Consider the following 23,904-nt stretch of genomic DNA (forward strand, 5'->3'; position numbering starts at 1 on the left):
TGCAGTGATTCAAGGCAGCAACTCACTTTAACTGTCTCAAGGGCAACTAGGAATAGACAATAAATACCCCATGAATGAATTTAAAACAACACTGTAAAATGCCTCGTAATGTCATGAGGTTAAATATTTATTTTTTTTAAAAAAAAAATCACTGCTATAGCATAGGAAACATCAATTTGCTGGCAGATAGACAAGGTAAATCCCACAAGCACTAATGACCTAAGGGCCAGATTATTTATTTCTGCAATGTTGCCTGAATGATGAGTTTTGGCCAGGACACCAGGGAGAACCTTCCTGATTTTCAAGTTGTGCCGTAGAATTTTGTTGTATTTCGATATTGTTCAATTTTGTGTCAGTGCACAGGCATCAGAAACAGGACAGGACTATGGGATGTCTACACCACAGGACGTCTATAAATCAGTTATCCCCACTCTCCTACCCTTTCCCAATAACCCAACAAATATTAATCTTCTGGCGTTTATCCAAATCCCCTTTAAAAACTGCAAATCAATCTATGTCCACCACAGAAAAACAATTCTAGTTCCTGATCTTTTGTTGCCTTCCATTCTTTAGCCAATCACCACAAAACTGTTTTCCTCTGGTTTTCAATCACCCTAATGGAAACACAGTTTCTCTCTGCCTTCTACCTCAACCTTTCATGATTGAGCATATCGATCAAATCTCTCTTCTCCAAGGAGAGGAATGCTAGCTTTGCCAATTTATCCTAGAAACTCAAATCCCTCATCCTAGAAATCATATTCATAAAACTTTTTCTGTACTCAAACAAACATTCACATCCTTCATCAAAGGGTGGTGTCTAAAATTAGGAGAAGTGGTGGTACAGCGGCAAAGTAATTGGACTAGTATCCCAGAGGCTCCAGCTAAAAACTCAGTTCACTATTATCATTCAAAGGAAATCTGCCACCCCAAGCTAGTTGACGTACATGTGATTTCAGACTCTCAGCAATGTGGTTATCTTAAAGCGTGACTCTTAGTGTCAAAAAGCCACTACAAAAAAGAAGTCAAAAAGCAGTGAGGCAGTACAGTGGTTCAGCGGTTAGCACTACTGTCTCAGCGCCAGAGACCCAGGCTCGAATCCACCCTTGTGTGGAGTTTGCATATTCTCCCGTGTCTGACTGGGTTTCCTCTGGTTTCTTCCCACAGTACAAAGATGTGCCGGTTCGATGGATTGGCCATGGTAAATTGCCCATTGTGTCCAGGGATGTTTAGATTAAGTGGGTTAGACATGGAAAATGAAGGGGTACAGGAATGGGTCTGGGTGGGATGTTCTTCAGAGGGGCAGTGTGGACTTGTTGGACCGAATGGCCTGTTTCCACACTGTAGGGACTCTATGACTAAACTAATAGTGCCCAGGCATGTACAGGCTAGGTGGATTAGCCATGGCAAAATGAATGGTTACATGGATAGGGTAGGGGATGGGTCTGGGTGAGATGCTGAGGGACAGTGTGGACTCGATGGGCCAAACGGCCTACTTCCACTCTGTAGGGATTTTATGATTCTACGATTCAATGCAACTGTACAGAACACTTAACACCAACCTAGATACCAGTAACAACATGACACACCTAGCCCTGTTGTCCCGCACTGATATCCTGACCAACATTTGCTTCAAAATTGGGAGAACTGTCCCACAGAGTAAACAAGCAACACCCTAACATAGTCATACTTGCTGAGTCATACTTAACATAAAATGGCTCAAACACCATTATAATTCCTGGGTGTGTCCTGTTCCAAAGGGTAGCACAGTGGCATCCAGTCAGGGGGAAAATCATCCTGTAATTCCTCAATATTGACTCCAGACCTCTCAAAGTCTCACAGCATCAGGTCAAACAAGAACAAGAAAACCTCCCAAACCTCCTGATCACCACTGACTACCATTTCCTTAGCTGATAAATCAGTACCCCATATTGAAAATCATTTGGAAGCAGCGAAGGTGACAAGGGCAAAGAATGTTCTCAGTGGGGCACTTTAACATCCATTTTGAAGGCTTGGTTGCATTAATACTGCTCAACTTGGTAGAGTCCTAAAGAAACTTAACTGTTAGACTAGGTCTTCGACAAACGTTGAGGAAACAAAGAAGGATGGGGTGGGGAACCTACTTGATCGTGTTGTCCCAATTCTACCTGCTGCAGATGCGCTTAACCATGGCGCTGTTAATAGGAATGACTGACAGACAGCCCTTGTGGACACAAGGTCCCATCTTCACACTGAAGTCAGTCAGAGAGACAAGGAAACCAGAGGGAGGATCCTGTCCAGTGAGAGAAGAATCTTACCTAGAATCCACCAACAGGCAAAGAAGTGGGGCTAGCCACACACCTACCAATTTGAAAAGCCAAGATCAGATCTTCAATGCAAGGTTCAACAGTCCTTCAACGGGAGCAAAGTCAGAAATCTGCTGTCACAGATAGTAACACAATGAAATTATCACCAAAATACCGATCTACATTTCCTCAGTGAGCAAAAGAGAATTATAGCAACTACAATATTTTCAGCTTCCATCTCAAAAGACTCAAAGTAACAGGGACTTTTTTTGGGGCTTAAAAACCTAATTGCTTGCTACCCTTTTTTGCAATCAATTTGTCTTGTGTGTATGTCTCTTCTGACTGTGACAGAATAGGTGTTGTTGCAAGTACAGTTTGTGTGGAGAAATAAACATTTACTTAAGCAAAAGAAAGAACTGCAGGCTGGACATTAAAACAAAAACAAATTGCTGGAGAAACTCAGCAGGTCTGGCAGTATTTGTGGAAAGAAAGCAGAGTTAATATAGAGTCAGGTGACTGTTCATCAGAAATGTAACATTTACTCTACCTTTCTAAAAAGAAATCCTGAAAAAACCTGTCAGGTGTTTACAGAACAGGAGACAGCAATATAGCCCATCATGTCCACTCCAGTCAATAAAGATCTCACTACAATAATCCCACTTTCTAGCTTTTGGCCCATAGCCCTGGAAGCTATGGCAACACAAGTAAACATTAAAATATTGTTCAAATGCTTCTAGAGCTTCAGTCAATGAGTTCCAGAGTTCTACCATCCCATGTCTATTCAATGTGGAGCTGCAGGAACACAGCAGGCCAGGCAGCATCAGAGGAGCAGGAAAGCTGACGTTTTGGGTCAGGGCCCATTTTCAGAAATGGGGGAGGGAGAAGGGAGCTCAGAAATAAATAGTTGGGGGGGGGGGGGGCGGGAGAAGATAGGTGGGGGGGGGGGGGTGGACAGGTGGGAGAGAAGATGGACAGGTTGTGTCAGGTCAAGGAGGCAGGGATGAGAGGGAGGGTTGGTCATGGGATGAGGCCAGGGGTGGGAGATTTTGAAACTGGTAAAATCCACATTGGCCTAAATTGGTCATGTTAACACTATTGCTTTGCAAATAGGGAGGTGAGATAAGATGCCATGTCACCAAGGTGTGTACACAAACTGAGATTTGGTCAGCAAAGACTGCTGATTGGTTGTAATCTACAACTGGCCATAATTTAATCAAAGGTTAGCAGGCTGACAACAACTCTTAATTACTCCTGGGTAGCTGAACAGCTTGTATGTGTGAACAATGTAGGCAAGTTTATCTATATGTAGGTTTTTTTCAGATTGGAAGCAGTGTCTGAATCGATATCTCTGCAGAAAGTAACTCATGCTCGAGGACAGTCAGTTATTTTCTTGCTACCACTATTTCCACTATACAATTGCCTCTAAGCAGTAACTGTGAAACTGAACAGTTAATGTGTAAATTCCTTGCATCTTTGGCAAAGAACAGAGATTCTAGAAGGACTTTGGAGAACAGAAGGCCTTGCAAAGAAAAACAAACACCTCAAAGCATCAGTTTGAACTATGTTTCTCCAGGAATATTTTTCCTCCACCCATAACACCAATCTATTTTTATCTGTCAGATGTATAAGGGGTTAAAAAGGGGATTACAGCTTCCATTTCAGGTAGTAGAGCTGTACATTGATAACTCAGTTTTGTTTTGCTGTGGTTGGCATGTAGTTATTTCTAATAAACAGTAGTTCTTGTACAGGAACCTAGTCAGTGCCTTCTGTTAACCAGATTCTTCAGACAGATGAACTGGGCACTTTGTGTACTTTGATTAAATCTCTAACTCTTACAGTGAACCAAGGATAGTGGAGCTTTTCCCAAATCTGTTGTAACGTCATCATTGCTGAAATATTACCCCTACTGATATGCCTTTCAGCTGTTTAAGATTATTTTAACGTGGAGGTACCAGTGTTAGACTGGGGTGGACAAAATCAGAAGTCGCACAACACCAGGTTATAGTGCAACAGGTTTATCTGAAATCGCAAGCGCTCGCAGCACTGCTCCTTTGTCACGTGACCTGGTGTTGTGTGACTTTGGGATTATTTTGAATATTGGGTCCAGAACTGCATCCTCCTCTGCTATGAACTTTCTACATATTTGCAATTTAAAATTTTGTTCCCTCCCCATCTTGCAAACTAAAACTATCCCAGTTAATACTTGGGTAATTCAAATCCCCTATTACTGCCTCATCATTCTAACACTGCTGATTACATATTTAATCCTCTGTTTCTCCCAGACTCTTTCTGGGGAGCTGGGATGCTACCAAGGGTGACAATGTGGCCGAGAACACATCAGTTGCAACCGCTCACTTCTGGGATCGGAGCTTTTAGCGGAGTGACAGATTGTGGTTGCACCTCATACAAGAGTCACTCAATTGATCACAGTCTTGGGCAAGATGGTTAGACCATTCAACCCAAGTGCCAGCAATACCCACAGTAAAGGCAGTGCCAAGAAGATGGCATACAGCAGCACCTCCTACTTTCCTTTGAGTTGGACCGAAGGGTCTGTTTCCATGCCATACAGCTCTATGACTCTACACTGTCACACTTGATGCCTTTTGGTTAAGGCATTAAATAGAGTTTTCAGCAAGAAAGCATGACGCTTTCTCAAAGAGCAGGGAGTTCTCCGTGGTGACCAGTGAACATTTATCCCTCAATCAATATGACTAACACAGATTATTGTTACTTATTACAGCCTGTGTGCAAATTGGTCAACATGTTTCCTACATTACAAGGGTAACCACATTTCAATAAAGCATCTAATGAGCTGCAAAGTGGTTTGGCAGATCCCAAGATCATGAAATATGCTACATAGCTGCAAACTTTTTTCCTCCCCTTTTTAATGGGTACCATGGAATGAGAATCTGAAAAAAAATGATATTCTTCCTGCTTATGATAATGTTCAGAAACTTTGAACGGAATTTCTCCTGTCAACTGTAAAGAAATGCATTTACCCACAGCATGGAGAATCATCGGGTTCTCAACTTTAATTTTAAAAAATAGATCCATTTCCCAAGATATTTCAGTTTGTACAAAATACAAACAAATACAGATTTCATAGTTTTATATATCTACATTAGATTCTTCAGCTCATCAAATGTCTGATCATTAGTCACAAGTGTAAAATTGACTAGTTGAAAAAACAAAATAGTGTTTTTCATAAACAAAAAAGAAATGTAACATATCTTTAGCACAAAGTTATTTTAATAGAACAATCTATTACTTATTCTCTGTCACAATGTTGAACAGTTTGGGCTTTGTGCTGAGGAGAGATAGTGCTTTGAAACTTTTGTTTTATCTACAGCAGTAACAGAGTTATGTGTTTTTCATATGTTTCAATAGTTCAGAATCAACATCAGCGAACAGCATTCCAGAGATAAAATGTGTACTTTGGAATTAACTTTTTTTGTTAAGGGTTCATTTTTCTACATTGATTGCCATTTTAAACCTTTGACAATAGACTGCACCCTCACAATGCAATTCAGATAGATCAAAAATATAGTGATCTTTGAGCTAAATTATTAAGCTGTATTTCCATTGGGCCTGCTGTCAGTGCGTGAGAATTCTGTCAATGGTGAACCCAAATAAATAGGGTGGCTTTCTGTTTCAGTCCCTGGCCATCTAGGGCAATGTTCAGTTCCTTCTTCAATCTCAGTCTCAGGTACTTTTCAAACAACTGACTTCCGATTCACTATCCTCTGCAACAATACTCTAACCCCCTCACATCAGGAGGGTAATTCCAACAGACAGGCTACTGGAAAAAGCTGCTAGGGCCAAGTGTACCCTTATTCAATGACCTCCTCAACCCACCAGCAGTACTTATGTGTCACCCCAGATTTTATTGCAAAAATATGATTAATTCATAAAACTATCTTCATGTATATACACAGGTACTAAAGCTGGTCTGTACAGTCTTTACATATGAAGACACCAAAAAACACTGGAATTTAACATTCCTTGCAGTTGCAAAAACCAAAGGCATTTCTCACTCATGCAGGACTCTGTTTACATACATTAAGGTAAACAGAGTCTGATAACTGAACAAATCCTTGTTGGTCGTTGGCAGAAAGACTGTAGATAGTGGGCTTTCCCCACTACACCTTGGTGGCAGGTGACCCAAGCTTTAGTGCATCCCTCAGTCCTGGACCTCAGAATGTGCCAGTCTGCAACACTCAGTCGAGGTTAACTCTCTACACTGAAAGGTCAATGTGTTTTGGGCAGACCAAAGAGCATCTTTCAGAGTTGATGGTCTTCCAGGGCAGTTAATGTTTGCATCAGTCTGCATCCCAGGAACAGAGTGTAGATCACAGAATCCTGCATCACGGACCAACTCAGGATGAACCTCAACAAAAATCACAGCATCTTTCTCCATTATTTCTTTGCAAAGGCACATTCCAGGAAGAATGGTGTGACAGTCTCTTCCCTCGGCAGCTGCTCAAGGGCAACGTGTGATGGCAGAGTCCAGGCTTACAAGGAGGATCTCACAGGTAATGCTGTTCTCACCACCAACCAAGCTCTGTCTTGGTGCTTACTGGAAAGAATTGGGGATGAGGCATTCTATCAAATGACTTTGACAGTCTGCTCAAGGAACCCCCAACAGGATCAACCCTCTCCTTTTCCCGCAGGGTCTCAAGGATGCTACGTGCTAACTGCTGCCTGACAGACATGTGGTTAAAGGTGTTTCCCTTTACAACTTTTTCCACAAGTGACAGGTGATATAGGACAGTTCAACTGCTTGGAGCATTCCACGGCAATGAGGCCAGGCCCATCCTTTGCAACACTGGGTACAGGTAGAACGTAGTGACACTTGATGTTTGCGAGTGGGTCTATAGCTTGATGCAGCCACACACAAATGTGGCCATCAGGATGAGGGTGGCATTGGATACATTCATCCCCCTACTTATCCAGAGATTTGTGCATGGTGTCCCTGAGACACAATCCATCTTTGACCTCCAGATGAAGTGAAAGATGACTCGGATGACTGCAGGGATGCAGGTTTAAGTAATAGGCCAGACCTTCGCCACATATAACAACACAGTACCTCACAGGAGATGACCAGGTTTTTTCCCACAATGGAGAGGGAGCGGTCCTCCATCTGCCCAGTTTCTGCCTCACTTTGGCAATACACTCCTACCATATTTTGGCACACGCCACTCCAATCCATATTTCCAGCAGCTTCAGGTAATCTGTTCTGGTGGTGAGGGGTGGGGGCAGGGGAGATATCACTCGGCCCAGATCCGCTCTTGCCTCAGCTCCAAAAGCTGGTTTGAACCGTTCGTAGACGTTCACAGGTCTGCACGCTGACAGCAGATCTGAGCAGAAAACGGAGATGTCATCCATGTACAGGGAGGCTTTGTATTGGCTCTGCTGACTGGTACATTCACCTCTCTCAGGCTTGTAACCTCTACGATGGACTCGGCAAAAGGCTCTGTACAACAGACAAAGGAAGCAGCCCTACCTGACTCCAGATCTGATCAGGAAGGTTTGATTCCCATCCATTGATTTCGACTGCATTAATGATGTAGGTGTAGAGCAGTCAGATGTATTGCAGATTGCCTCCCGAGAGCCCACGTGTACATGTGCGAAATCCTGTCAATGGCCTTCTCCTGGTCCACATTGATGAGGCAGGTGTCTACCTCACTGCCGTGCATGTAAGCTCCTGGAGATCTTCCTGCCCAGTACAGCACAAGTTTGATCATGGTGTATCACTGATCCCAGAGCAGACCTGACCGGGTTTGCAATGACCTTAGACACAATTTTATAATCCACATTCAACAGTGAAATTGGTCATTAACTTCTAATTTCCTCCCTCTCCCCTTCCACTTGTAAATGGGGGCGATGATAACTTTCTTCATGGACTTGCACATGCTACCAGCAAGAAGCATACTATTGTACACCTGCAGCAGGTCCTGGTCAATCAAGTCCTACAGAGCTGAATACAACACAATTAGTAAGCCTTTACTTTTGGGAGTTTTATTTGTTTCAATCGACTTGAGGGTCAGCTCATCTAAAGACAGCTGCTAGTCTAGCCTCTCCTGCATGCTGCCATCTAAGGCCTCCATAATAGAGGAGGACAATGACTGGGCTGTGGGCTTCAAGTCACACAGGTTGGCATTTAAGCATTTGCTGATCCTCAGGATGTCAGACCGAGATGAACCATCTTCTTTCTTCAGGCTGTTGATCATTGCGTTCTCCCTGTGCACCTTGAAAGCACATCTCATCCTGCTCCATAACATACACTGGACCAGATGATCTTGGAGGCCTTTGAGGCAAAGTGAGGGGCTTGCTGGCTCTTTACCTCCTGGAAATCCTCCTTGACATTGACATCCATTGTCAGGAGTAGGTTCTGCATGCTTTTCTGGAGTTTGGGCAGTGTTCGCTGTCCCTCTTGCCTTCTGAACACCTTTGAAGATGAAGAAGCTATGTACCACTCCAGATAGTCAAACCCACCACACTCAAGTATAATAACTGATGACCGAGGCAAAAAGCTTAGGAGAAAACATCCACCAGGAAACACGTTCTCATTGTAAACTCAACTCCTTGTCCACCCAACTTCAATCTCATACAACAGCAGTTGACCTTATCAAACAGTTTCCAGGCAGGCTAAGGCCTCTGTTATGTTACTCAAATGGCTGCAGCTGTAGTGCAGTTTAAACAAAGGCTCACTATGTCAAAGAGTATCCAGCGGGCAAACCAGAAGGTTGGTTTAAAGAACGCTATCTATACAGCGACAAGATTATTGCTTAGCTCAGTGGCTATGCACACTCTAGATAAGTAAATTAGGGCTGCTGAAATCTAATGTCTTTGCTAATATTACAATACACTAATATTGCATATTATTAAAACAGTGCCAAACATTAGCCATTGACTTTTTTTTTTTAAAAAACCCTTTGCCATGTGATTCCACTGGATGTGTCTTGTTGCAAAAGAGAAGCAGAAATCTGGCTACGCCCATAATTCTGTTTTGTCACTTGTTAAAGTAAAATTAGTTAAGTTTTTTTAAAAAGCTATGTCGTCATGAAGAAATTGGAAGTTAAAACAGCATGCGGAAAAATCTTGGATTTTATTTGGGTTATGTACTCCATCTCAAGATCTGTATATGGCTGAGTGGAAGACTTACTAAACCATCTTGATCAATGTATCAATGAGTGGTTTCATGAGGAGGGGTTGTGGAGTATCTATTCAAGTATACTGAAGAACATGCAACAATCCCAGTTGCAGAGAATTATTTTATACCTGAAGAAGTGACCTGAAGTGGAGGCATTTTAACTGAAATAAGCATTGTAATTAAGACCATACAGGTAGATTAATCACATGCAAGAAGGTCATCGTTCCATGAAACTTCAGCTAATGCTCTCACATGCAGCGCTATGGCTTGGCATGACTGTAAAACCTGTTGATGTTCTAAATGTTGAACAAAAAAAAAATGGGTAATTGAGGGCTCTGTCAGATGTCCACTTCCTAAACTGAAAATTAGAACAGCAGATTTAAAGCACCATTACAAACATTCATTCCAATGAGAATTTGTTAGGAAAGTTGTTAACTCCAAGATATTCAAGTGGAATGGAACACAAAAAATGACCAGGAATAGTTTAACATGCTCATTGATCCCTTGTTTTTATAAACTGAAGCGACATGTTACATTAATAATATTCCTCCACCAGCACAATATTAATTTAGAAAACCTCCTACCTTATATAGCTGAACCCTGTGATCCCCACCTCTGCACACAAACACAAAAGGCAAATTAGAACAGATTTCTAATAGAATAATTTTCCTTGAGTCGGATTTCACTGTGTTTAATTTACTGGTGTGGCATTTTCAATTTTAAAAAAAAAAACTTAATTGAGACTACAAGGTGCAGGGCTTGATGAACACAGCAGGCCAAGCAGCATCATAGGAGCAGAGAGGCTGATGTTTCGGGCCTAGACCCTTCATCAGAAAAGGGGGAGGGGAAGGGGGTTTTGAAATAAATAGGGAGAGAGTGGGAGGCGGATAGAAGAGGGATAGAGGAGAGGATAGGTGGAGAGGAAACAAACAGGTCGAAGAGGCGGGGATGGAGCCAGTAAAAGTGAGTGTAGGTAGGGAGTTAGGAAGGGGATGGGTCAGTCCAGGGAGGACGGACAGGTCAAGGGGGCGGGATGAGGTTGGTCGGTAGGAGATGGAGGTGCGGCTTGAGGTGGAAGGAGGGGATAGGTGGGAGGAAGAACAGGTGAGGGAGGCAGGGACGAGCTGGACTGGTTTTGGGATGCGGTGGGGGGAGGGGAGATTTTGAAACTTGTGAAATCCACATTGATACCATTGGGCTGCAGGGTTCCCAAGCGGAATATGAGTTGCTGTTCCTGCAACCTTCGGGTGGCATCGTTGTGGCACTGCAGGAGGCCCAGGATGGACAAGTCGTCTGAGGAATGGGAGGGGGAGTTGAAATGGTTCGCGACTGGGAGGTGCAGTTGTTTATTGCGAACCGAGCGTAGGTGTTCTGCAAAGCGGTCCCCGAGTCTCCGCTTGGTTTCCCCGATGTAGAGGAAGCCACACCGGGTACAGCGGATGCAGTATTCAGCATCTGCAGTTCCTACTATCTCTTAATTGAGACTAGCCTACCTTACATTTAAGATATGAAAGACATAAAAGACATTTAATAAAACTTACAAATTAATATTTCTCAGCGTCATCACCTTAAAAAACATTCACGACCATCAAACAAAATTAATGCTTACTAACAAATTAAGCAATTTTATATAAAAAAAGCTTTAAAAACAATTCAAACATCTTTGTCAATGTTATCCAGATATTCATTTCCACAAAAATAAAAGCAAAATATCACTTTAAAGAAAAACGTTAGTCACTGAGGTATAGGATAAATGCAGGATGATTCATGGGACCTCAATTATAGACACCAGGTTCATTTCTCTAATCACGGGCAGTTCTTTAAAAATTATATTTCAAGGTACTAGAGGCCCTAAAGCTTCTCTTTTTTCGTTAATATATTCATTCGTAGTTTGACTATCACATGCTAGGCCAGCAATTATTGTCCATTCCCAAGGTCCTGCTTCAAGAAAGAAAAATAGTCTCCTGCAAACTGAAGTTAAAAAAGGAAGAGAAAAGTCACAGCTACTGACAACAATATGGACTACCCACAGTAGAAAGTATGGTACCAGAAAAGAAGACAGCAGATCTGATACGCATAACAGATTATCAACTGATGCTTAAATAGCAGATGTACAAATTCATAACACAAACTGGGCTTGAAAAAAAAAAACAAGGTATACATTATATTTCAGTTGGGACTGTTGGCCTCCTTAGGCATTTTTAGAGGAAGTGTAATTTGGAGAATCCTTCAAATCACCTAGTCCACGTCAATTGATAACTTGCTTTGGGGTAAAGAAGCTGACACTCTCCACAGGAGACATGTACAGAGATGAATGATAACTCTGGTAAAATGTGCAAAACAGGGTTAGCTGATCCAATGAAGCATTCATAGAGTCATACAGCAAGAAACAGTCCATTTGGTCCAACTCATCCATGCTGACCAAGTTCCCCAAACTAAGCTTGGCCCATTTGCCTGCATTTGGCCGATATACCTCTCAAACTTTCATATTAATGTACTTGTCCAAATGCCTTAAATATCCTAACAGTACCCGCATCTATCACTTCCTCTGGCAATTCGTTCCACATATGAAATATCCTGTGTGAAAAAGTTGCCCACAGATTTAAAAGGAGCCTTTCTCCTCTCACCTTAAAAATAAGCTTTCTAGATTTGAACTCCTCTACCCTAGGGAAAAGACCTTTGCAATTGACATTATCCACGTGCCTCCTAATTTTAATATATCTCCGTAAAGGTCACCGCTCAACTTCCTCCACTCTACGGGAAACAGTCCCAACCTATCCAGCCTCTCCTTATAATTCAAACTCTCCAGTCCTGGTAACATCCTTGTAAATCTTTCTGTAACTTCTCCAATTTAATAACATCGTCCCTATAGCAGGGCAACCAGAACCGCGCACAGTACTCCAAAAGTGGCCTCACCAACATCCTGTACAACCACAACATGACGTCCCAACTCCTAGACTTAATGGTCTGAGCAATGAAGGCAAGCATGCCAAGCACCTTAACTACCCAATCTACCTGTGAAGGAACTTTCAAAGAACTATGTACCCGCATCCTTAGGACTGTTTGACAACACTCCCCAGGGCTCTACCATTAACTGTACAAGTTCCACCCTTGTTCATCTTACTGAAACGCAACACCTCACATTTATCCAAATTAAACTCCATCTGCCACTACTCGGCCCATTGATCGAGATTCCTTTGTAATCTTAGAAAGCCGTCTTCACTGTCCACTATACCACCAATTTTGGTGTCATCTGTAAACTTACTAACCACGCTTCTTAAATTCTCAACCAAATTGTTCATATAAATGGCAAACAACAATGGACCCAGCACAAATTCCCATTGGAACATTGCTGGTCACAGGCCTCCAATCTGAAAAACAACCCTTGACCACCACTCTCTCTCCTAAGGTGAGAGGGGGAAAGAATTAAAAAAGGGAGCGAAAGGCTAACTTCACTCAGAAAGACGATGCGTGTATGGAATGAACTGCCATAGGAAGTGGTGGAAGCTGGTACAATTATAATATTTAAAAAGGCATCTGGATGGCTATGAATAGGATGCATTTAGAGGAATATGGGCCAAATGCTGGCAAATAGGACTAGATTTATGTAGGATATATGGTTGGCATGGACAAGTTGGACCAAAGAGTCTGTTTCCGAGCTGCACATCTCTTCGACTCTACCGTGAAGCCAATTTTATATCCAATTTGTAAGCTCACTTAATCCCATTTGATTTAAATTGTCTACCATGCAGAACCTAGTCAAAGGCTTTGCTAAAGTCCAAGTAAATGATATCTGCCACATGGCTTTCACCAATCGTCTTGGCTACTTCCTCAAAAAATTCAATCAAGTTTGTGAGACGATTTCCCATGCACAAAGCCATGCTGACTATCCTTAATCAGGCCGTGCCTCTCCAAATGCATGTAAATCCTCTCTCTGAATCCCCTACAAGAACCTGCCCCACCACTGATGTCAGACTCACCGGTCTATAGTTCCCAGATTTCTCCTTGCAGTCTCTCCTTGATAAAGAAAGGCATAACTTTAGTTGTCCTCTGGCACTTCACCCATATATAGACACAAATATCTCTGCTAAAGGGTCCACAATTTCTTCCTAGGATATACCTAATCAGGTCCTGGATAATTATCCACCTTTGTTTTTTTTTTAAAATGACCTCAAGCACCACCTCTTCTGTAACATGGGCTGTTTTCAAGGTGTCAATATGTATTTCCAAGTTCCCAGGCTGCCATGCCTTTTCCACAGTAAATACGGACACAAAATATTAATTTAGTATCTTTCCAATCTCCTGTGGTTCCACACAAAGACATTCTCATTGACCTTTAAGGGGCCCTATTCTCTCCCTAGTTACTCTTTTGCTCTTAAGATACTTGTAGAATCCCTTTCAATTATCCTTAACCTTATCTGCCAGGCCTATCTCATATTCCTTCTAGCTGTCCTGATTTCCCCGTTAAGAATGCCTGACTCCCCTTATACTCTTCATTCTTACTACCCAAGCAGTTGCCCAGAGAATGATCAACACTTTTATTGAAGAAATCCTAGCAAATTTTGGTCAGTGCTGTAGTGAACCTTAGGCAATTAATCCTGGTGAAGGTACTCTGGTAATAGTGTAGGAATCAGCATTAGGAAATACCAGTTACTGACTGAAAGTCCTGCTTTGGATTAGATTATGAGGACCAGAACTCTATTTTCATTCACGTGGGCATCACTGGCTGGGTCAGCATTTATTGTCCAGAGGGTATTTAAGAGACATCCACATTGCTGGGTGCCTGAGGTGACATATTGGGATAAGGATGGCAGACTTCCTTCAGTAAAAAGGATGCTAATGAACCAAAGAAAAACAAATCAATAGTGGTTACATGGTCACCATTAGGCCGTATTTTTATTCCACATTCTTTACTGATTTCAAATTTCACCAACTGCCATAGAGAGATCCAAACCCATGTCCCCAGCACATTTGCCCAAGTTTCTGGATTACTAATCCACTGACATTACAACCACATACTGCCTCCCAAAGGGATTTCACTAAGGTAGCCTGCAGCTTGTCTCATGTGATTGACTGGGCAGTTGTTGTGTTATGTTCCCCGCTAATGCTCAACTCCTCTAATCAGAAATTGTATCTGGGTTAGCTGTAGAACTAAACTTTGTCTCTCTGTCCAAAGAAATCAGGTTTCAGCAAATTTTGTTGAATAGTGTTTAGCATCTCAGCAAATGAACTACTTTAGCATAGTTTGATTTCTCAAGCCTGCTGAAATAGGGAAGAGAGTAATCATGTGATTCCAGGCAACTGGAAGAATCTATGCAAATTTGCTGGTGACTTTAAAACTTTGAAAACTGGAAGCAACTTGAAATGGAGGCATTTCAGTTGCAATAAATCTGGTGACTGATCAACATGGACAGAGTTGGTGACATGGAAAATGTAATCCTGCTACAAAATTCATCTCAAAACTAAAGAGTTTGTTATATGCAAATTGGAAAAATTATACATTTTATTACAAAAAGACCAAGTGACTTAAGCTAGAAACCCTGACTCATCTATGTAATGGATGGGACTAGAATACAAGTACTAAATAGAATGACAGGAACTTTGCTGTAGTGGCTGACTGACCCCATGATCAACTTCATAACATTCTTCTTACCAATTACATGTTGTGATTGATGATTTTTAGTTCTAATCTGAGCTACAACGAGTTGCCTGCCAGCTGCTGAATAATAAAAGGTTTCTTAACAAGTCACATTCACTTCTCTTTCCTGCTTAAGTTACAAACAAACAAACAAACAAACAAACTCTTATTTTGGGTAGGCTTCTCCTGTTGCTATTTGTAACACAACTGGAAACATTTTTATATTCACAGTTGTTATTTTAAGCTAAATCAGCTGGGAAATCTTCCCCTGTAATTATTCCCAATTTTTGACCCTCAAGAATACAGAAATATAGAATTACGTTCACAGTTATTAAAACTAGGGCTGTTGTGTTGCACGTCTGAAGCAATGTTAAAATTCTCTTCCTTGCTTTCAATTCCTTACGGCATCATACCTCTGTACCTATGTAACCTACTTCTGCCCTACAGGGTTCTCTGTACTCTTTCAATTTTGAATTCCTGCAAGATCATTTAAAGATTCAGGTTTATTTTCTGTTGAGGTGCAGCTTAATCCCTGTTGTTCTCAGAGGCCCAATTGCTGCTATAATCACAGTCTGTCAAAAAGGGAGTCGGTGATTTCAAATTTTACACCATCATCAACTGCTCCATAACCTTACTCCTCTCACCCCCATCTCAACATTTTTCATTCTGGGCTACATAAGGATAGAATTTGAAAGGAACCAGTTTTGAAACAAAAAAAAAAAAAAAAAAAATCTAACTTCTTACCTGGTGCCTGCATTACCATGGAAGTAAAGAATGATAGGATGGCCTAATGCCAAGGTTCCTTCATACCACATTTGGTCCTTTCCCTGAGCTTCCTTCCATAGACTGGCAGGTACTGTGTGCCTATGAAGAAACAGAGTGGATTAGTGTTGTACACAGAGCAATGCTCTTGACAGAAAAATGCTTTATGAAATAAAAAGGTTTTTTTGATTATAGGACCTAGTAGACTCAAATTGCTGGAATTAAATTTTATATTTTGTGTCCTACTTTCACATGTAGCCCCTCCTCGCCATATAGCTTGATGTACTCCATGACTGCCATAAATTGCACTGGATGAACAATTGAGAAGAGGTATTCTAAATGACAGGTGAAAGGGGCCTTAATTAATTTATATCCTCTCTCAGCAAAGGGATACGTCATCATGCCACAATTAAATTCTGAAACCTGAAGAGTTATATTGTGTAGGCAATCATGCAGCAAGCAGCACCAGATTCACATTCCTTTCCAACACAAGTATTTCACCACTACCCTGAGCAAAATGCACAAAACTAGCTAAAGTGTGAATGCGCCCAAAATGATTTCTCCTTAGTGTGAGCAATGGAGAACTGAATTTTTGAATCTGAACATCAATAGTTCAATACCCAGTACCACAGAAGTTTTTTTTCTCATATCAGCTTGCGTTTGCTTTAAACCTCACACCCAGAATTCCAAATTGAGTGACACAACAGCCTTTGATTTCTGAAATCTTAAATCCAGTGATGACTGCATTCTCCTCTGGCTACAGACAACAAACAGCAAACATTCTCAATGAGAGATAGTTGCTAGAGAATCCGAGATAACAAGGTGTAGAGCTGGACGAACACAGCAGGCCAGGCAGTGTCAGAGGAGCAGGAAACATTCTCAATGAATGGATTCTGGGGAGTTTCAATACAGTTGTGTTGGGTACACCAAAATCACGGTAATAAATTTAACACCATTTCAAAAAGCAACAGAATAGCCGACATGGGGAAACATCACAAGAGCGCCAAAGGAAGAAGCAGCCTTCCGAAATTGGAACAAAGTTACGTTGCTGGAGAAAAGTGAAGGGAGTTTAACTTTGCACCTAACTGCAGTATCTACCTTAAATTTTATGATACTGACAATAAATGCCAAAATAAGACATTTTCCACTCCCAATGCTCTAACATCTGTCAGAGTACCAAATACTGAGAAAATAATCCTAAAAAGGTTGCGTGGCTGAGTTTCACCAGTGTAAATCCACGCCTTTCTAAAGAATACAATACTGAATTAAGTTGGTTCACCTCAGCAAAATGAAAAATTGGTGTTCTGCTTGCAAAGATTGCCATATCAAATTCCAGATCACTTCACCCTTCAAGCTGAAGTTTGCACAAGAAAATAAAGTATAAAAGTAGACTTTGTTTTGAGAACATGATTTAACTGTGGTCTTCAATTTAAACCAGATAACAAGGAATTGGGACTATAAGCACATCTGTCCTGATTGCTCTGATCCAATTCTACAGAAGACCAGTGGCATTTTTTCAAGATGAAGCAAAGACTTTTTTTTGTTGTTGGCCTTCTGTTTCACAGCTGAGCAGTAAAAGTTAACCTGAACAAACTGGACTTTGTTTAGGACACATCAACACACCATTGTTAAGCTGCAAAAATTCACATTTAAACTATGTCTGGTACCAACTGTTTTCACGCTGCAATAAAAGATAAGTGCTCATGGTACCATCTCAAATATTTATGAGACCTATAAAAGGCAAATGGATTTTAGTTTGTATTATTTGTTAGATTCAGTCAAAAATCTTTCAATATCCACACAACCAGATTAGCAGAACTGTGGCCTAATTGAAGCATTCAAAGGGGAATTGCACAGGTTTCAATTTCAGCAGGAAGCAATGAGATGTAGATTTTAAAAAGACAAAAAACGCAGATTGGTTTTTGATTATGAAACTGGATGAATGACTAATATGCTGACTTTCTTGTTCCTACCAAACCATACTCAACAACTCTTTTCTAAGAGTGAACCTTTATATTGCTTCTGAAAATTGAAATAAAATAAGCCACTAGGACCAACATTGCTTCATTCCTTCACAATATGTTTCCAGTCTGAGCTAATGAGGAATCATTTCAGCTCTAATTAGTACAAAAGGAGCAGCAAATATTATTTTTGTAGTACCTTTTATATATAAAATATCTCATGCATCAGCGTATGTGTAGAAAGCTGATATCATTCGCAAATGTTGTCACAAGACAGGAGAAAAAGGACCAGACAAAAGCTACAATCTTAGATGATTCCAGAATTGATAAGTGTGGGGACAGGAGTAGACAGGGTACAGAGTGAGAGAGGCTATTGTCAGAGATGCTGTGGCTAAGTAAACAGCAGTCTTCCCAACCGAACAACAAAGAAGCAGCAATTATATCAATGTTTGCAAAGATGTCAAGGAGGATGAAGAAGGGTATTGTACTAGGATCAAAGAATGTTATTCAATGCCTGCAAATGCTATTCCATTGCAGTGAAACAGAAGAAACCTGATGGGAGGGCATCAAACAGGGAACTGCAGAAGTGGTAGACACAGATTCAGGTGACAACATCATATTTGCAGAGGAAAGGCAGGTTGTCAATGATACTGTGGTTGGTCCGGTCAGAGTTGTATGGGGAAAAAAAAAGTTATGACTGGATTTGAGAGGTTTAGGGAAGGGTACACAGTGTTTGAGAGACAGAGTCATTTACAAAGTCAACCAGCACTGGGGCTATGAAACAACTGGAATGGGATCCAGGGAGAGATTAAGTGCTCATGGGTGAGATGAGAGAGAAACTAAAGGATAAGAAAAGGAAAAAGCATAAATACATCAGACCAGCAATTCAGCTGAGTGTGCTCTGCCAATCAACAAGACCATGGCTAATAATCCTTCACTCCACTTTCCTGCCTTATTCCTATAACACTCAATTGGCTTATTGATCAAAAATCTATCTTCACCTTGAATATACTTAGTGACCTCTTATTCTGAAATCAAATCCTCCAGTGCTAGACACTCCCATGAAGAGAAACAAGCACTCTGCATCTCACCAAGTCCCCTAAGAATCCTGTATTTTTCAATAAGGTCACTCTTCATTCTTGTAATTTCAAATGAGTACAGGTCCAAACTAATCACCCTTTCTTCGTAAGGCAGTCCTTCCATACACGGTATCAGCTGAGAGAACCTTCTCCAGATTGTCTTCAATGCCAGTATATCTATCCTTGGATAAGGGTCCCAAAACTGTCTGCAGTATTCCAGCTAAGGTCTGAGTAGCCGCTGGTATAGTTTTAGCAAAACCTCTTTACTTTTACACTCCATTCCCTTTGAAATATAGCTTTTTGTGATTCATGCATAAGGACTGCCAAATCTCTCTGTTTCGTAACACTAAGAACAAACAACATAACACAGAAACAGGTCCTTCAAACTACAAGGCTGCGTTAACACATGATGTCTTTCTAAACTAAAAACCTTTTGCCTGTACACAAACTGCATTTCTTTATTCTCTGCCTATTCATTTATCTGTCAAGATGCCTCAAACATTGCTACTGTATCTGCCTCCACCACCTCCTTTGACAGCGCATTCCAGGCACTTAGCACTTTGTGTTAAAAAAACTTGCCACTCATTTCCTTTAAACTTACCCTCGTTCACCATAAATCTATGTCCCCTAGTAACTGACACTTCTATCCTGGGGGAAAAGAAAGACTCCAATTATCTATTCTATCCATGCCTCAATTTTGTAAACTTCTATCAGGTTGCCCCTTAGTCTTTGACGTTCAACTGAAAACAAAGCAAACTTGTCTGATCTCTCCTCATAGCTTATATCCTCCAAACCTGGCAGCATACTGATGACTTGCACCCTCTCTAGCCTTCCTTCTGGTAACATGGCAACCAGAACTGTACATGGTATTCCAAATGTGGCCTAACCAAAATTCGAGATTGCTGCAACACAACTTGCCAATTTTTGTACTCTAAGTCAGATACCTTCTTGACCACCTTATCCACTGGAGTTGCCACTTTCAGAGAATTGTGGACCTGAAATCCAGTACTACTAAGGCTTCTCCAATTTACTGTATACTTCTTTCCTGTATTGGATCTTCTAAAATGCTGGCTTCTTTGACTAAGCCAGTTCTGTATCCATCTTACCAGCACCCCACAGATCCCATGTGACTTTCACCTTTTGTAAAAGGCAGTCTGCCATGAGGGACCTGATCAAAGACCTTGCTGAAGCCATATAGACAAGGTTAGCACCCTGCCCTCAATCATTTTGTCACTTCTTCAAAAAACTCGATCAAGTTTGAGAGACACGGCCTTCCCTGCACGAAGCTATGCTGCCAATCCCTAATAAGTCCATATCTTTCCAAATGTAAATAAATCGTATCCCTAAGAATCTTCTTGAATAATTTCCCTACCACTGACACATGGTTCACTGACCTGCAATTTCCTAGATTATACCTGCTGCCCTTTTTAAACAGAGGTACAACTTTGACTGTTCTCTAGTCCTGCAAGGCCTCTCCTGCGACTGAAGAGGGTACAACAATGTTATTAAGGCTCCAGCAATTTCCTCATTTGCCTCCCTCAGCATTCTGGAATAGATACCATCAGGTCCTAGGGATCTGTCTACCAAAATGCATCAAAAACACTCAACACTTTTTTATATTGATATGCCCTAAAATTTCAATACCTCTCCCAAAACTCACCACCCACCATGTCCTTCTCTTTTGTGAATACTGATGCAGAGTATTTGTTAAGGACCTCACCCACTTTCTCCAGTTCAAAGCGTAAACTCTTTGTTCTTGAGTAGACCTACCATTTCCTTAGCTACTTACTTGCTCCTTATATGTCGGTAAAACACCTTGATTTCCCTTAATCCTGCTGGCCAAAGATATTCCACGGCCCCTTTTAGCCCTCCAAATTCTTTGAGTTCTTTGCTGCTATCTTTGCATTCTTCAGGTTCTCGGTTTTCAGTTTCCTAAACATTACATATACCTCAGTTTGTTTTTCCTGCCAAATGCATTCCCTCAAATTTTCCCACATTACATTCCATCTGCCAATTTTTTTGTTCACTCACTTAGCCTGTCTATATATCTCTGTAGACTTTTTGTGTAATCCTTTCCACTTGCCTTCCCACACGTTTTTGTGTCATCTGCAAATTTAGCTAGGTTACATTCACTTTCCTCATTCAAGCCATTAATATATATTTGCAGTCTCTGCACGGATCCCTGTGGGACTCCGCTAGTTCCAAGTTGCCATCCTGAAAATGCTCTTTATCCAAACTGTCTAGGTCTCTGTCTCTCTTCTCACCGCCTGCCTCCCCCATTAGTTAGCCTACCCTCTATCCATGCCAATATACTATCTCTAACACCATGGGCTCTTATTGTATTAAGTAACCTAATGTGTGGTACCTTGTTAACTGTCTACTGAAAATCTAAATCTATTACATTCATTGCTTCCTCTTTATTTATCCTGCTTGTTGCCTCCTCAGAATTCTAGTAAAATTTGTCAGACATGACTTCCACTCATGATGTCATGTTATTCTGATTAATCGCATTATGTGCTTCTAAATAATCTGCTATTGCAGCTTTTAAGATTATAAATATAACATTATCTCAATAATAGACATTAAGCTAAATGCTTATACATACATGATCTTTCCTCTCCTTTTTAAAAGAAGGTGTCACACTGGCAGTTTGACAATCTTTTGGGATTTTTCCAGATTACTATAAAAGCATAACTATCTATCTGTGTGGCTACTTCATTTAATATCCTTGAATAGAATCCTTCTTCCTGACTAGAATTTGTATTTTTAATGAGCAATAAACTGTTTTCCTAAATGTCTGCCACTTTTTCAACTGTCTTTGCTGCTAAACTCCTTTCCCAGTCCACTCCAATTAGCTCGGCCCTCAGTTCTTTGTAATTACCCTTATTTAAGTTTAACACAGTTGTTTCCGACTCATTTTCCTTACCCTCAAACTGAATATTAAATTCCACCATGTTATGATCACATTTCCACATTTGACTCTGACATCATTTATTGCCTCATTACATTTCACCAGATCCAAAACAGCCTCATCCCTGGTTGGATCCACATCATATTGATCTAGGAAATTGTGCCAAATACTCTGATTTCTTCAAAGCAACATGACTACCTAAATCTACAAGAAGATTAAAGTAACCCATGATTAAAGTACATCCTTTGTTACATGCCCGCATTATCTCTTGACTTATTCTCTGTCTCACCATATATGGACCTTATTGACTACTACCAGTGTTTTTCTTCCCTCTGTCTTTCCTCCTCATACATGGATGCTCCATATTCTTATGCAAGATCATGCCTTGCTATTGTACCTTTTCCATCCAACAAGCTACCCCACCAACCTTTCCTCCATGCCTGTGCGTTTGATAAGTCACACACCCTGAATATTTAAGTTCCCAACTTTGATCACCTTGTAACCACATCTCCATAGAGATCACAACTGTTAACCATATTTCTGCTAATCAATCTCTTTTGTTCCAAATGTTATGCACATTCAAGAAAAGTGCCATTAATTTTACTTTTCCTTCGAGTCATAGAGATATACAGCATGAAAACAGACCTTTTGGTCCAACTCGTCCATGCTGATCAGCTATCCTAAATTAATCTAGTCCCATTTGCCAGCATTTGGTCCATATCCTCCAAACCCTTCCTATTCATCTATCCATCTAGATGCCTTTTAATTTTATCAGCCTCCACCACTTCCTCTGGCAGCTCATTCCGTACACACACCACTCTCTGCGTGAAAAAGTTGCCCCTTAGGTCCTTTTAAATCTTGCTCCTCTGATGCCCCAGAGAACTGGAGAACAGCTAATGTTGTCCCATTGTTTAAGAGAGGGCAACAGGGATAATCCAGCAAATTACAGGCCTGTGAGCCTCACATCAGTGGTAGGGAAATTATTGGAAAAGATTGCCAGGGACAAGATCAATAAGCATTTAGAAGCAAATGAACTCATTAGCAATAAACAACATGGTTTTGTGCAGGGGAGATCATGCCTCACTAATTTTATCAGGTTTTTTGAGGAGGTGACAAAGGTGATTGACTTTGTCTACATGGACTTCAGTAAAGCCTTTGACAAAGTCCCTCATGGCAGACTGGTACAAAAGGTAAAGTCACATGGTATCAGGGGTGAGCTGGCAAGATGGATACAGAATTGGCTTAGTCATAGGAGTCAAGGTAGCGGAGGAGGGATGCTTTCCGGAATGGAAGGCTGTGACTAGTGGTATTCCACAGGGATCAGTGCTGAGACCTCTGCTATGTTCGTGATTTGGAGCAAAACATAGCCTGTCTAATTGGTGAGTTTACAGACGACAAAGATTGGTGGAGCTGCAGATAGTGAGGAGGACTGTTGGAGGATACAGCAGGATATAGATCAGTTGGAGGCATGGGCAGAAAAATGGCAGATGGAGTTTAAACCAGACAAACGTGAGGTGATGCATTTTGGAAGGTCAAGTACAGGTGGAAATTATACAGTGATTGGCAGAATGGCAGAACCCTTTAGGAGTGTTGATATGGAGAGAGATCTGGGTGTGCAGGTCTGCAGATCACTGATGGCGGCAGCGCAGGTAATAAAAAAAAAAAGCTAATGGCATGCTTGCCTTCAGCGGAAGGGGCACTGAGTATAAGGATACACAAATTATACTGCAACTTTATAGAACTTTAGTGAGGCCACAACTGGAATATTGCATACAGTTCTGGTCACCACACTACTAGAAGGATATGGATGTTTTGGAGAGGGTACAGAAAAGGTTAACCAGGATGCTGGTGGATTTTAGCTATGAAGAAAGGCCTCCAGTCTGAAAAGGAACTCCCCACCATCATGACCCTCGGACACAGAACTGGCTCGAAGGTTTGAGACAAAATGGCTAGTTCTCCTTGTATTCCATGTGATCTAATCTTGTTAACCAGTCTATCATGCAGCACCTGGTCAAATGCCTTACTAAAATCCAAAAAGATTATGTCCACTACTCTGCCTTCATCAATCCTATTCGTTACTTCTTCAAAAAACTCAATCAAGTTAGTGAGACACGATTT

General features: G+C 41.1%; 1 protein-coding gene across 4 annotated transcripts in view; it reads right to left on the reverse strand.

The window, feature by feature from the left end:
- LOC109914919 (abhydrolase domain containing 12, lysophospholipase) overlaps positions 1–23,904 on the reverse strand; it is a 137,873-nt gene that overhangs the window by 80,861 nt on the left and 33,108 nt on the right. For all 4 annotated transcript variants that reach the window (XM_048600671.1, XM_048600669.1, XM_048600670.1 and 1 more), the window contains 2 exons: positions 15,818–15,937; positions 10,020–10,050 (listed from right to left, as the gene is read on the reverse strand). In XM_048600671.1, coding sequence (XP_048456628.1) covers positions 10,020–10,050; positions 15,818–15,937 — 151 coding nt within the window. The remainder of the gene's footprint in view (positions 1–10,019; positions 10,051–15,817; positions 15,938–23,904) is intronic.

The sequence above is a fragment of the Rhincodon typus genome, chromosome 9 (assembly GCF_021869965.1).
Source record: "Rhincodon typus isolate 14 chromosome 9, sRhiTyp1.1, whole genome shotgun sequence".
Lineage (NCBI taxonomy): Eukaryota > Metazoa > Chordata > Chondrichthyes > Orectolobiformes > Rhincodontidae > Rhincodon > Rhincodon typus.